Source organism: Micromesistius poutassou (assembly GCF_964030765.1).
Source record: "Micromesistius poutassou genome assembly, chromosome: 12".
Classification (NCBI taxonomy): Eukaryota; Metazoa; Chordata; class Actinopteri; order Gadiformes; family Gadidae; genus Micromesistius; species Micromesistius poutassou.
Window position 1 is genome coordinate 15,064,969 of NC_140282.1, and position 14,761 is coordinate 15,079,729.

Here is a 14,761-nt window from a genome sequence, read left to right on the forward strand (position 1 = left end):
CTTAGAGAGCAGAGAAGAAGAAAGGTTGGTGGTTTTTCACAGCAGCAGAATGTCAAATTCCCTTTGAGGGAGAGAGGTGTTCAGGATACGGAACAAGAGCTTCGATACATCCGAGCAGCACGAAGACACTGGGCCGGGGGGGCGGGTTCTGGCTTAGCATTTGTTTCTCTTTGATGAGACTCTTGTTTGTGTGTCTAGCTGTTCCTGCTCTCTGCTCTGAAAGTATGGGTCCATCTGCCTGGAAAAGCAGGGATCAAACCTCCAGTCATCCGGATCGGCTGACAATATGTTCCTTCATAATATAATTAGAAATGGCTGTTTTGAAAGTTGCCAACAGTTTGGCGCAGATCTTACTGTCCAGGGATAACTGGGCACCAGTTTCTGAAAAGAGTCAAAGTCTGAAATGCTGCAGTGCTGTGGTGGCAGTGGCTACGGTGAACTCCCTGACAAATAGTACCGGGTTTGATCCCACAAGCACCAGGAAGGGAGAGAGGCAGAGAGGGAGGGAGAGAGGGTCAGGGAGATAGGTGAGGATTTGAATAGCAAGGGAGAGAGGGATGGAGAGAGACAAACAAGAAATGGATGGAAAGAGATGACATAGACATGGAGGGGAGAGGGAGAAAGAGAAAGGGTGAGGGAGAGAGGGATGGAGGATGATAGGGAAAGATATGGAGAGAAATGGAGAGAATGCAAGAGAGAAGGAGGAAGGGATTTGGAGGTAAGGACCAAAAGCGAAAGATAGAGACAGAGTGGGTGATGGCAGGCAAGGAAAAGCTACAGAAAAAAAAAACACTTGGCCAACTCTTTGCTGATTTGATTAAACACAAGTGATTTAAATACAAATCAAACCAATTTACATTGTTTGTTAAACAGAAATGCAAGGGATTGCATTTAGAACTGTGAAATTGCAGGTGTGTGTGTGTGTGTGTGTGTGTGACTATGTGGCTGGCTTTGTGGGTGTGTGTTTGTTACTATGTGGCAACTCCCAGCATAATGTGGGACAATCCCGCACAAAGTTCACTTGTTGTCTGATGAATTTATAAGAACGCGACGGTTGGAATTCGGGTCTATTGACTTCATTTGACGAACCATCTTCCGCTTTCGGTGGTGCATGTCCTTTGTACAATCTTTGATCTGGCGACAAACACGATAAGCTTTCAGTAGGCTAATGAAAAAATGGACCGATGAGGTCCATTCAGGATACTGATGTACCATGAAGATGTGACTTAGAGAGGAGAGGGAGAAACTAATAAGACTGTATATAGTTAAGAAAATAAGTCAGCAACTACTGCTTCCATAGTACATGTAAAAGGATAAAAAGTTAATGAATTCATTGAAAACAAAGGGTTTGATTTCTTCTTTTCTTCATTTTTCAACTGAGCAAAGATAAAGCAGAAGAGTACAGTCCACGACAGTTGAAATAATAGCACATTTTTTGTTGGGGGCCAAATGTAATTACGTTTGCAAGTAGTGCCCGTGTGTGGGTGTATGGGTGCATGCGTGTGGTTGTATGGATGTGTGCGTGTGCTCACCACCAAAACAAACTGCTCAGGCTCTGATAGGCTGCTATACTCCTGCTGGTACTTAGCCAGTGCTGCCAGCTGCTCTTGTTCTGGAAGGTGCTTCACCAGGTTCTATAGGAATATTAATATATTATTATTAATGATATTAATTTCACATTATAGTATTAGGACTGCTTCACCATAGGAATATTAATATATTATTTAAATATCATATTATTAATAATGTGAATATCATATTATAGTATTAGGTCTGCTTCACCATAGGAATAGGAATATATGGTTATTAATATTATATATATATATATATCATATATAAACTAATATTAATATTATTAGTAATAATAAATACAAGTTGAAGAAAAACAGGAATATTTTTCAAGATATAGTATTATTCATTATGTTATTTATTATTATATTTATAATATACTATATTATACTATTATAATAATATAATATACTATATCATAAATACAAATAAACAATATGACCATCAACAGTAGTATTATTAATACAGAAAAAAAAGATAAATAATGAATAGGCATATAGGTATAATATAACTAATACATATTATCATTATTATGTGCTTTCACTGATTGGCCTATGTACCACATCATACCATTTTACCTGCCTACTAATACTGATAATTAATACACCAATATTAAAATTTAGTTAATTAGCAGACACATGCAGAGATATCTGTAAATCTGTGTCTACAAACACACAGATAATTCTGCACTATCTTCTGCACAGCGATGCATCACTGGCACTATTATATTAATTACTGCCTCTGGCTGGGCAGTCTACGTAAAGGGTAACCTGTCAGCGCAGAACAACAGTAGACGCATTTGGAATCAAACAACTCCTCTGAATGTGGTTAACGCCAATGTAAAGAACGCTCAGCGTATCCCTTTGAGGATAAGGCAGGGGTTAGGGGGCAACTTGCTCTAGGATGCCTGCAGATAGACTGAAGACACGTGACACCAGGAACAACGTGAGGTACTGTTGTACCTGGATCATGGACTCTGTCAGCTGTTCTTCATCCACTTCCACAATCATCCTGCGGATCTCCTCGTAGGGCATACGGAACGAGCCCAGGAAGATCGCTGTACAGGGAGAGAGAGAGAGGTCAGTTAGAATTAAAAGCTCACATTTATTTGCAGCAATCATGAGATGAAGCAAGACAAAGAACGAAAGAAAGAACGAAAGAGAGCAAGAGAGAGAGTAGAAGAACCCTTTCACACTGGGAGAGAATAATTACAAGAGCACATTTTAGCAGATCACTAATATACTGTAAGTGCACCCGGATGCGTGTGTATAAGAATAAGAAAATATTATATTCAAAATAAATTAATATCAGGTTATACAGTATGTTACGTACAAGTGGTGATACATGCAATGATCAAAATTTTCACCAAAAATATGTTAGCGCACACACACATCCCTTGGGAATAAGGTTAAAACTCAGTGTGTTACAATAACCAGAACAAAGTTAAATATAAATGCAAATGCTGTGGGAAGAACAATGCTTCAATGGAATGTGAATGGACTATTAGCAGGGCTGTTACAGCAGTTGGCCTGAGAGCTCTGGCCAATGGATTGGCCGGAGATAGGAGGGTGATTAGTTGGCTGGGTGAAAGAGCCATGGGGTACAGGAGCTGTGGCAGCTTTAGAGCCATCAGCAGTAATCCATTTACTGTTGGGGATGCTTCCACTCATTACATGGTAGTTACTGTATCTCTACAGTCAGGACATCAGGCTGGCTGGAACAATGACATCACACACAGACATTCCCTCTATCACATTCTCTCTCATGTTCGGTGTGTGTGTGTGTGTGTATGAGAGAGAATCAGTAATTAGAGACAGACATACAATGAAGCAGAGAGGTATGTGATGAGGTAAATGACGATGTCATATGGGACATGAAATAAATAAACCAGGGCCGATCTAGTGAAAAGAGAAGAAGGGTGGATATAAAGTAGGACAACGTGGAGGAAAGAGAGAGTGAGGGTAGAGGGGGGAGAGGGTAGAGAGGGTGGTAAATATACAGAAACATCCCTAGTCTAAAGGGAGAAGAGAGAGCAAACACTTACATAGATTTTGAGCGATCTTGGGCTCAAGAACTTTGAGCTCCTTTACTCTCTTCTTCAGTGGTTTACGGTCCTCCAGGTCCTCCTCTTCTCTCCGGGCTGTGGGCAGGGAGAAGAGCAAGGTTATACTCACACGATTCCTTCCACATCACACCAATCTAAATATACACTGCACATTTACAGGCAGAGCAGGGGGATGTTGGTTTCAAAACCAGAGTCCTGTCTTTTCCGATAGCTTCCTTTATTTTTTCTTGTATAGCTTTCGATTTTTGAAAGTGATTTCTGAGCTGGTAGGGGTTATGCATTCCACTCAGGGATGCCATCAGCTAGTCAGCGTGAATTGGGGTTCAAACTCAGAACCTTTCGTCTGGGAGTCAATCACCATAACCACGCCTCTGTGTTAACATTATGACGTTAATTTCTCGTTATAATTATAATATTACTTCAACTGTGTGTGTGTGTGCGTGCGTGTTTGTGTGTGTAACTGCTATTATTATTATTATTATAACAATGGCCGCTACAGTGATAAACTAGACTGATAAAAGATATTGTTTATGGTTGGATATTGATAGCGAGACTCCAGCAGGGCTAGATGTGTGAGTGTGAACACACAGGTCATTAAGACATCATTAACACATGATTTATCATTATCGCACGATCACCCTCACAAACGGTGAAGGATATCCGAGCTGCAATGAACATGTGTGAAAATGTATGTGTTATGTTGGTTAACGGTTGCCGAATAAGTGTAAGTGTGTGCTTGTCTGTGTGTGTTTGTATTTGGTTTGCAATATAGTTTCAGAAGGGTATTAATAATGAACGCTATTGAAATGTTCAAACGACTCCAAAAGACACCAAAGATCTCAACCTACTAATAACAATGTGTTGGTTATTTAGTTAACATGAACACAACAGGTAGCGGTGTTTCTCCGTGCATGGCGATCTGTCCCCCACAATAGCACCTGTTAGCACCTGACATTTATTCAAAACATTGCACAATGTTCAAACCCCCTATTTGCTTTGTGATAATTGATAATATCATACTTTGGAAACCATGTTAGGAAAACTTTTAGGCTGCATTGAAGCTCTGCCATAGCCAAGTCGAACTCGACTGAGGACTGGATCCGAAAGCCACTGACGTGACATTGTTGTTTTGCTTTTCTTAAATTAACACATTTGTATTACCAATTGAGACAATTTAGAAAAAGAACAGTTGATAAGACCTTGACTCTGCAGCGTTGGTCTCTGCCTGCTACATTTACAGGCAGTGAAAGTTGACACTATTAATGGACTTTTTTCTTTCTTTTTTATTCTTCACAGAATATTCTGATGTTAGTTTGGAAACCTAACGAATATCCAAAGCTTGAAATTATGTATTCGGGCCAGTCCTAGTTTGTATGTGTTTGCGTTCCTGTGCGTGTGTGTGTGTGTGTGTGTGGTTGCGTACCTGTGTGCATGTGCGTGTGTGTGTTTGCACTTGCTTGTGTCACTGCAGGATGTCACAATATAAAATGAGCATGGAGAAAAAGGGATAGTAGTGAGATCACATCACTGAAACAGACAGAAATATATCATGGTTGCAAACAATTGACTGAAACAAAGTAATCTATAAGCAAGGTACAGGATTGACTGAAACAGACAGTATTACACAGGGATGCTCTGGATTAGCTGAAAAAGACAGTGATAGATAACAGAAGCTCAGGATTGGCTGACAGATATTAATATATAACAGTCTCAGGATTGTCTGGTTCAGACAGGGCAACAGAAAAATTGTGTAGCTGGTACAAAGGGACAGATTCTCTATGAGGAGGACATGCAGGGGGGAAAATGACAGCAACAGAAAGAGAGGGTGGGATCAAGGAGTTTGAGAAATAAAACAAAGCCATTTAGGGGAAAAGCGCACACACGCACACGCGCACACGCACACACACACACACACACACACACACACACACACACACACACACACCCACCCACCCCACCCCTCTGGTGTGTGCAGGATTCTCCAGAGCCTGGTCAGAGAGCCGGTTCACGGTCGGTTTTAATAATTTAAAACAGCAGATTAAGAGAACAAAATGTGGTTCCCAGGAGCTCCCGGGGTAATCGCCTGGTGCTCTAATTATGTTGTGTGGTGAGGCAAGAGGGGGGAAGAGAGGAGAGAGAAGAGCTGGCGAAGACAGAAAGGGGGAGCTTAGATGAGAAGATAAAAGTAGAGGAGAGAGAACGGGGGGGGGAAGAGGAGAGGTGAGAAGAGAAGATAGAGAGGAGAGGAAGAGAGGAGAGGGGAGGGGTGATAGAAGCAAGAGGAATGGGAGGAGAGGAAGAAGGAAGGGAGGATGAAATAGGCGCAGGGAGAGGAGATGAGAAGAGGGGAGGATAGGAGTTGAGAGAAAAGAAGAGGAGCAGAGAAGAGTAGCGGATGAAAGAGGGAAGAGGAGGAGTGCAGAGAAAAGCGCATAAGATAGGAAAGAGAAAGATGTGAGGAAAATGAAAGCAGTAGGGCTAGGAAAGGGGAGTGAAGAGTCGAGGACATGAGAGGAAAACACGGGGATAAGACAGATGAGAGGAAATGGAGGAGAGGGAAAAAACAGCAAAGGAGAGAGAGGAGAGTTGATGTGGGGTGAAGGCAGTGGACTTGCTCTAACTTCAACCCTCCACACTCTAATTAAAAAGAGAAAAGGTGTTTTTCTGGGACGCTGGCATAGAGGACTGCAGGCACACACACACACTTCAAAACTCACTCACACAAAATCAAAGTACACAAACAACACACACACACACACACACACACACTGTTGCTCTCCCTTCCTCACACACGTGTGCACAAAGGGAATTTTTAACACATTAACACACACACACAGACACATAAACTTACTGTGCGGCTGGGCTGGTACAGCCTCATCAGAGTCTTGATACGAAGCGAGAGGAAGGACACAACATGAGCATGAAGATGAATGCAGAAAGAATTAAAGCACCACATGAGGGGGAAAAACACAGAAAAGGAAAGTGTTGTATGTGAGAAGACAGTAGCATGTGGATGGCTGTAAAGCATGCAACCAAGCGTTCAAATCTATGCTTTCATAGATGTTGTAAATCCAGGGTTACGTAGAGTCTCATATAAACTGCTCTATTACACACACAAACTCTTCAATTACACACAGCAGTGGACCTGCAAAGACAGTATAAAACACGCCAGTGAGGAAACTTTATCTTGGACCAGGACACAACCTTCATGAATAACTCTCACCTAACACTACGCTCACACTTCAGGTACTTTTATATCAGCAGGATCAATCAACTAATTACATACCCCCTACATCTTATTAAAACATCCAAACACACAAAGACACACACGCACACACACATGCCCTCCATGTGCCCCAAAACATTTCCTGTCTGCTCATTATACATCAGCCAATTAAAACGCCCTGCAGGAGGTCAGAGGTCGCTAGTTAATCAATCAGAGAGAGCGGCCTGGTGGTCCTTATCTTCCGCCTCATCACCCAGCTAGTTTGGGAGATAAGAGAGAGATGTCTCCCACTCCTTCTCCCCCACACTCCCCCTAGTACCAAACCCAACTCTCCTTTTTTAGTATGTTACCCTGGAATTATGTACCTGCCAAATGGTCCAATCTATCCACCGTTGGCAGGTGGCATGCGTTCATTTTGGACCCCCGAGCACAGGGTTCCTTTCAGAGAACCCCCCCCTACCTTATCACATCTGGTATCAAGAGATAGAGAACGCCAGCTGGTTCTGGAACCAACACCACTGCACAACACCGCACAGTGCCCAAAGGCTGCCACCACACACCAAACCAAATTATGTGGAAACAAAAAACAAGTAATTGGAAAGGCGTGCTCTTTGGGCCTCAAAAGAGAGTACACAGTGGCTGACTACTTGAACACCGTGACAGACCAAAAAGCAGAGGAAGCCCGTGACGATGGTAGGTTCAGTGAGCACAGCCTTGCGAGAAACGACGCCACCGACAGACCTGGCTCCCTAGAGAAGTCAGGCTGTGTACCCCCTGCACTACTTTTCTTCCACACTTCCTGTGAACTGCACCAGGATATCAGATACGCCTTTTTCACACAGATCAAAGACACACAAAGACGACGGCAGTAAAATGTGCGGCATCCTGCAACTGGAAGGGGGCACCAAGTGCAGGGTATTGGAATTCCCATTTGGCAAGGTAAATGTACGTATTCCATGCCAATATAGCCCTTTGATTCTTGGTGTGAGTCAGAGTGTAGGAGGACTCATGTTAGATCTCAGGCTGGGCGAGCACGTAAGCTAGCTAGAGCAAAGGCTAAAAGGGTGCTAACACTAGGCTAACAGCTGCTAATGCTAAGCCAACAGTCAGAGATGAAAGGAAAATGGTTCGCCGTCTAGCAAGCGCTTTCAAGTAAAACCCTCCTAATGGAGGCCTGCCATGCCTGTCTAGATGACAGGGGGAGCTCAGAGATCTGGAGAGGGGAGAGGGAGGGAGAGAGAGAGAGAGAGAGAGAGAGAGAGAGAAACTGAAAGTAAGATAGAAAGTGAGTGATACAGCAATAGAGTCACAGAGAGTTGAGAGGGGGGAAACAGCATGAGAAGAGATGCAAGGGGGAACCATTCTTCCTTTGGACCTCTGAGTTATCACGACACCCCAAACACTGGTTACATCACTGAGGAAAAACAACGTACTGACAGGCACAAAGACAATTCCGACGCTTCTAGAAAAGCTAGTGTAATAGCTGTAGTATATTCATCAATAATAATCATACATTCGTATGAATGAACACATAAACACACACACATACAGTCCCTGGAGGCTCATTGTGTTGTGTTGGCTCCCGAAGGTGATCATGCAGGTACACTTTAATCACGCAGGTTCTCGAGAAGGGAAGTGATCTACACTCACATTATGATGTGGACACACACTTATACATGCTGAACAATAGATGTACATGCTCACAAACAAACACACACACTAAACAACACATACAAAGAGTGATGAAAGAATACGTAAAGCAAAGCATGCCGCACTCACACATGCATCGATGCATGAGCGAAAAAACATATCTAGGAGACAACTGGTGGTGGTGGTAGTGTGTGTGTGTGTGTGTTGGGTGACAGTCTGCTGTCTGTAAACAGATGTGTGTGCAGACATAGTACTGATCCTATCATGGTCACAGCTGAGCAGTGACCAGTCAGCCAGTCAGTTGGCCTGCCTATCTTGAGCTCTTTCCATAAGTACAGAAAGGCTAAAAGGGAAGAGAGAGATGGAAGCAATTGAGAGAAAGGAGGAGAGGTAGAGATACATGCGTTGAGAAAAAATAGAGGGATAGGAAGTAGGATAGGAAGGAGGAAGTAGAGGGATAAGTGAGGAGCAGAGGTAGAGAGAGCATTTTGGTTGAGGTAGAGCTAGGTAGAGAGAGAGGTGAATTGCAGTAGAGGTAAAGAAAAAGGGGAGTTGGGGTAGAGAGGTGGGATGAGTTAGAGAGAGGTGAGTTGAGTTAGAGAGAGGAGAGTTGAGGTAGAGAGGTGAGTTGATGTAGAGAGAGGTGAGTTGAGGTAGAGAGGTGAGTTGAGGTAGAGAGGTGAGTTGAGGTAGAGAGGTGAGTTGAGGTAGAGAGGTGAGTTGAGGTAGAGAGGTGAGTTGATGTAGAGAGAGGTGAGTTGAGGTAGAGAGGTGAGTTGAGGTAGAGAGGTGAGTTGATGTAGAGAGAGGTGAGTTGAGGTAGAGAGGTGAGTTGAGGTAGAGAGGAGAGTTGAGGTAGAGAGAGGTGAGTTGAGGTAGAGAGAGGTGAGTTGAGGTAGAGAGGTGAGTTGAGGTAGAGAGGAGAGTTGAGGTAGAGAGGTGAGTTGAGGTAGAGAGGTGAGTTGAGGTAGAGAGGTGGGTTGAGGTAGAGAGAGGTGAGTTGAGGTTGAGGTAGAGAGGTGAGTTGAGGTAGAGAGGTGAGTTGAGGTAGAGAGAGGTGAGTTGAGGTTGAGGTAGAGAGGTGAGTTGAGGTAGAGAGGTGGGTTGAGGTAGAGAGGTGAGTTGAGGTAGAGAGAGGTGCGTTGAGGTAGAGAGAGGTGAGTCGTGGTAGAGTGAGATAAAGAGAAAGTTAAAGTGAGGAGGTAGAACGTAATGAAGCAAGTTAATCACAGTGAGCGATGCAGGGCCTCATCTGCTCTGTGAATCAGACTAGATGACCCACAGACATAATTAGTCTTACACTGCTCTCTGATAACAGCACATTAACACACTTCTCCTCTTTCCTCTCCCCCATTAGTTCATCCCCGTCGGCTCACCCCATCTCTCTCGTCCCCCGTTACTCCGTCCATCTCTCCTCCCATCCCCCTCTTCTCTATCGCTCTGTCCCTCTCCCTCACTTCCCTCAATCCCTCTCCCCCCCTCCGGCTCCTCCTCCTCCTCCTCTCCACTCCTCCGTCATCTCTTCCCTTCCCCCTTTCAGCTTTTTCCACTTTTCTTTTCTCTGCCATCACTCCCTCCTCACCCCATGACTCCGCAAACCTCATGTCATCCCTAAAGCCACAGTCACACCTCCTCTCTCCTGTTCCATTAGTCTTGAAAACACAATGCTGTGCCGTACTAACGCATACGCACGCGCACACACAATAACACACTATACCCTGCATACGCGGTACTACCCTGCACACACAACGCTGTACCCGTGTTCGGGAAAGCAGATCAGATAGTCGCTCCGGCGACGCGACAGAGGAAGAGGAAGATGACATCGCTGGAGAGAAATCAATTACTGAGGCCCTAATGTGGCGTGAAATCAGCCACGCTGCTTAGGAGGAGGAGCACAAGGAACACTATTCTCTGTGGAGGAGTGCCCTCTAAAGGCCTTTGAGAGAGGACCACAGAGAGAGGGTGGGACGGAGGGAGAAAACAAGAAAAAGGAAGAGAGAAGAAGGGAGTGAGGGGAGAGAGAGAGAGAGAGAGAGACGAAGGATGGGGAGAGAGAAGGAGGGAGAGAGAGGGACGGGAGAAAAGGAGGGACAGAGAGAGCGAAAGAGACTGAGACCAAGACGGAGACAAATAGGGAGAGAGATGTGTACATTTGGCTTTGAGTGCACAGGTGTATACCAGTGTTTGGAATCCGTTTTTTTGGCTCTGCGGGTTGTTAAGGTATAGAGAGGCGTACGGTGTGTGTGTGTGTTCGCGATTGTCAGTGTGTCAGTGAGAGTATGTGCGTGAATATGTTTATGCCACATTCCCCTCGATCCCCATCAGCACCCTCGTATTTCCAAATGGCTCCTTATCCTTGATGATACAGATTCTAAATCTTCCATCTTCTCTCGATTCCTGTCTTCCATTCCTCCCGCCATTATCCCACACACGCTTAGAAAACACGCTTAGAACACCCGCCTCTTCCCCAACCTACACAAAAGACCAAGTGTGGATGAGAAATTACCTTTGTGTAATAAAAACGGCAAACCAAATGTGTTTGGAACGAGCTAGGCCATTACTGTGTCATATCATCGCGGGCAAACACAACACTGTACGTAAATACACCACTGATGGCTGAGAGACTGACACAACAAATACATATGGAAACAAAAGGAGCCGGCAGACGAGGAATGAGATAAACGTGAGGAGAAGCCTGAGAAGCATGACTCATTTAAATAAATGTACAGGGTTGGGGTTAGGGACTGATGAAGGTTTATCCTGATTGGTGGACAGAACCTGTGTATATACAAGGAATTACTGAATGATTTGGCACTTCAACACTCGTTGCAGATGCTAAAATTATAATTTATTAAATTGATTATGGTTTGGGGTCAAGAATAGTAATCTACCCAAAAATTATTTGTTTTATAATTTTAGAATTATAATTTAATTTTTTAAGGAGAATTTCACACAAAATGACAGTTAAACAACATCTATAAACCTTTTGTAAAGGGAGCGTATAATGTTTCAAAACGTATAATGTTTCAAAACACTCTGGCTTAACCCAGTTTCAAGTCTAGGTTTCAAGAAAGCCTTGTTCTGCTTCACATTAAACAATGTCGAAATGCATGTACTATGGCTGCAATCGTTTAGATACGCAACAGATACGGGTTATGCTGCTTAGACACATTTATTTTGGAAATCCCCCTCGCTCATCTTCCATTACAGCGGCGGAGCCCGCACTATGTTTCACATTAAGTAGGAGGAAGTAGTAGGGAGCAGGCTTGTCCTATGAGGTTATAGAAAATCAATATTTTAAACTACCATGTGGATCTGTGAATAATGACTAGTAGAGGAATACTTACATATACTTATATGCGCAAACCTAAAAAATAAAACTCACAGACAGTTAGAGTGAAGATGTGAAGATGCAGGCTGGTTAGTGCTATAACTGATCTCAATCAGTTCAATCATCAATCAGAAACAGGCTACATGTTTATGGTTAAGTGGCGCCTGCATTTATTGAGATGTGGGGCGATTTAAAAAGGAATCAGGTTAAATGCAGTACAAGCATTAATTGTCTCAGTGACGGTGATAATAATAATAATGACAGTGTCTTGTCCACAATTCTTCTTGTGCACAATAATTTGAGTCATGTGGTCCTCTCCTGTAATTGCTAGTTGCCATCCGACAACAAAGTCCTGCTCCTCCACGCCGTTCATCTCTAAATGAAAATAAAAGTATATCAGTCGTGCATTGCACATGTCTTAGAAGTCCAAAACCTGCGTTAATGTGTCATAAAAATTTGTGCCGTTAAAACGAATTTCTGTATATATATATATATATCATTGTATATATCAATTTTATATAAAAAAGAAAATAATTATATATATATATTATTTTATTTCTTTGTACATGCCACTCTTTGAGCGAATCCTGCTTTTCAACAGTAATGAAAGGAGCTGAAAACACACTTTAATAATGCTGTCTGATCTTTCCTAATGGAACTAACATTTCAGTCACCAAGGATAAAGAAAAATAAAGATCGAATGGTCTTTTTTTAAATGTCACAGCCCACACAGAGCAATATGAAAGACATGAGAGAAAGAGAGAGCGACGAGAGGGATAGAGAGACGGAAAGAGACAGAAAAAAAGACGGAGACAGACAGCGCGGGAGAGAAACAGACAGACAGACAAAGAAAGAAAAAGATAGGGGGATAGAGAGAAAAAGGAATTAATTAGGATCAATGAAATTATAGAAGGTTGATAAAAAAGGCTTAAATCAATGAATATTATTAGAGTTGTATTATTAGAAAGTGAGGGCAATGTTTACAAATGTAATATGTTAATGATTACTTTATTATTTAATAAGGCCATTTCAATCTGGTTCACAAAACTCGACAGCGCTCTTCACCGCAGTCACAAACTGTGGTCAGGTGTGCTGCCATTCGTGATCAATCTTTTCATTACAACATTTGACCTTGTTTTGATTGGATAGGAAAATATTATCGATGTACGTACAAACGATTGAGCAAGGGACTGCGGGAAGGTTCACGCGCGGTTGGGGCTTGCGACACGTTAAAGGGGCGGGACAAAATTTCAACTTGTTAACCTCGTGCAAATAAGCGTGCAGCGTGGTGCAGGTTTGGCCATAGGATTGGACACCCAAAATTCAGGGGGTAAAGGGGTTTCCACATGCGCCCGTCAGTATGGTCCATACGGACTCATATCGAATTTATTTATCTGGTTTAAGCACTTCCATCGACGACGTTGTAAACTCCCACAAGCAGCCACTGGAGATGTTGCGGGGCAATGCTGTGTGGTGTCCATCGTGAGGTTTGTATTAAACCTCATGTTTTCATTCTAAGGGCGTGTCTTCTCATCGCTTTTCCATTATTATAAAAAAAAAAAAAAGACTATAAAACTGGGCATCACGTATTCGTCACTTTCATGACGATACAATACTAGGCAAACCCGATCGATGGTTAGATTGAATCACGGCGGACGTGATGTTTAGAAGCCTACGTAACATCTAGGTTACAGAATAATTCAGTTGAGCTTTGAGTTAGCCACTCATTTGATCTCCATATTAATCTAAAAAGGAAAAAAAATGAAGAGAGAAGAAGAGGAATGCTGGTATCTACCCTTTGATCTGGCAAATATCACGGATGGATGAGAGAGAAAGTGGATAAGGCGAAACACTACCGATCACATCGGGATCAGTAGTGTTCTGTTCAGAATGATTGTCGCTTCAAAACAATCTGAATAGTTTATATTATACATAGTGATACATGTATGATAACTCATACATTATCAGGTTGCCGATGCAGTGCCTCATTGTGTCACGTAAGAAAAACATTGGAAATATGTAAGAAGGAAAGAATAACATATCTTTCCAACCAGGGGAAGGTCATTTTCAGAACCTCTGGATGTGTTATTTGTTATACTGTTGTATTTCCCTGTGTGTGTGTGTGTGTGTGTGTGTGTGTGTGTGTGTGTGTGTGTGTGTGTGTGTGTGTGTGTGTGTGTGTGTGTGTGTGTGTGTGTGTCGTGTGTGCGTCTCAGGTGTGTGTGTGTGTGTGTGTGTGTGTGTGTGTGTGTGTGTGATGTCTGTGTGTGTGTGTGTGTGTGTGTCCTGTAGAGAGATGGGGTAGTGATGCTGTGATCTTTGGAAGCCTCTTCTAATTGGAGCTTGTTTATTGCCAGAAAGGACGCTGGGAAAGGGCAGCTAATGCTTGTTTACACATTCCTCAAACAGAGACCTTAGCACCACCCCTCTGCTGCTCAACACAGAGAAAACAATCACTCCATATTACAATGTATAGTAAGTTACTTACACATTTAGATAAAAATCACTCCATATTACAAAATAATTACTTGCTTAAACAGAAATAACAATCACTCAATAATGCGATTAAGTGTTAGTTATTAACATAGATAAAAAATTAACTCCATATTACAATGTAGAGTTATTAACTAAAGTGTAGAGAAAACACTCTATTCATATTATGAAAGATGGTTAGTTAGTTACAGAGATAGCAATCTCTCCATATTATGATGTATCCTTAGTTACAAGAACAGAGACATCCCAATCACTCCATATTACATAGACTAAGATTAATTACTGAGCTAATACAGAGGCCTTGACAATCTTATTAATTTAGTTTAGAGCAAGAAATTATTTTTTATCCATGGTCACACTCATAGATAATACTAATAATAGTAATAAAAGAAATAAACTAATAATAACAAATAATAGAACTATCAAT

The 14,761-nt window shown here is 42.5% G+C and overlaps 1 protein-coding gene across 1 annotated transcript in view; it reads right to left on the minus strand.

The window, feature by feature from the left end:
- The window catches only part of LOC311356320 (protein diaphanous homolog 3-like), a 235,268-nt gene that overhangs the window by 109,146 nt on the left and 111,361 nt on the right, over nt 1-14,761 (minus strand). The window contains 3 exon segments of the mRNA XM_084476091.1: nt 1,533-1,634; nt 2,532-2,626; nt 3,614-3,709. Of these exon segments, the coding sequence (XP_084332217.1) occupies nt 1,533-1,634; nt 2,532-2,626; nt 3,614-3,709 (293 nt within the window).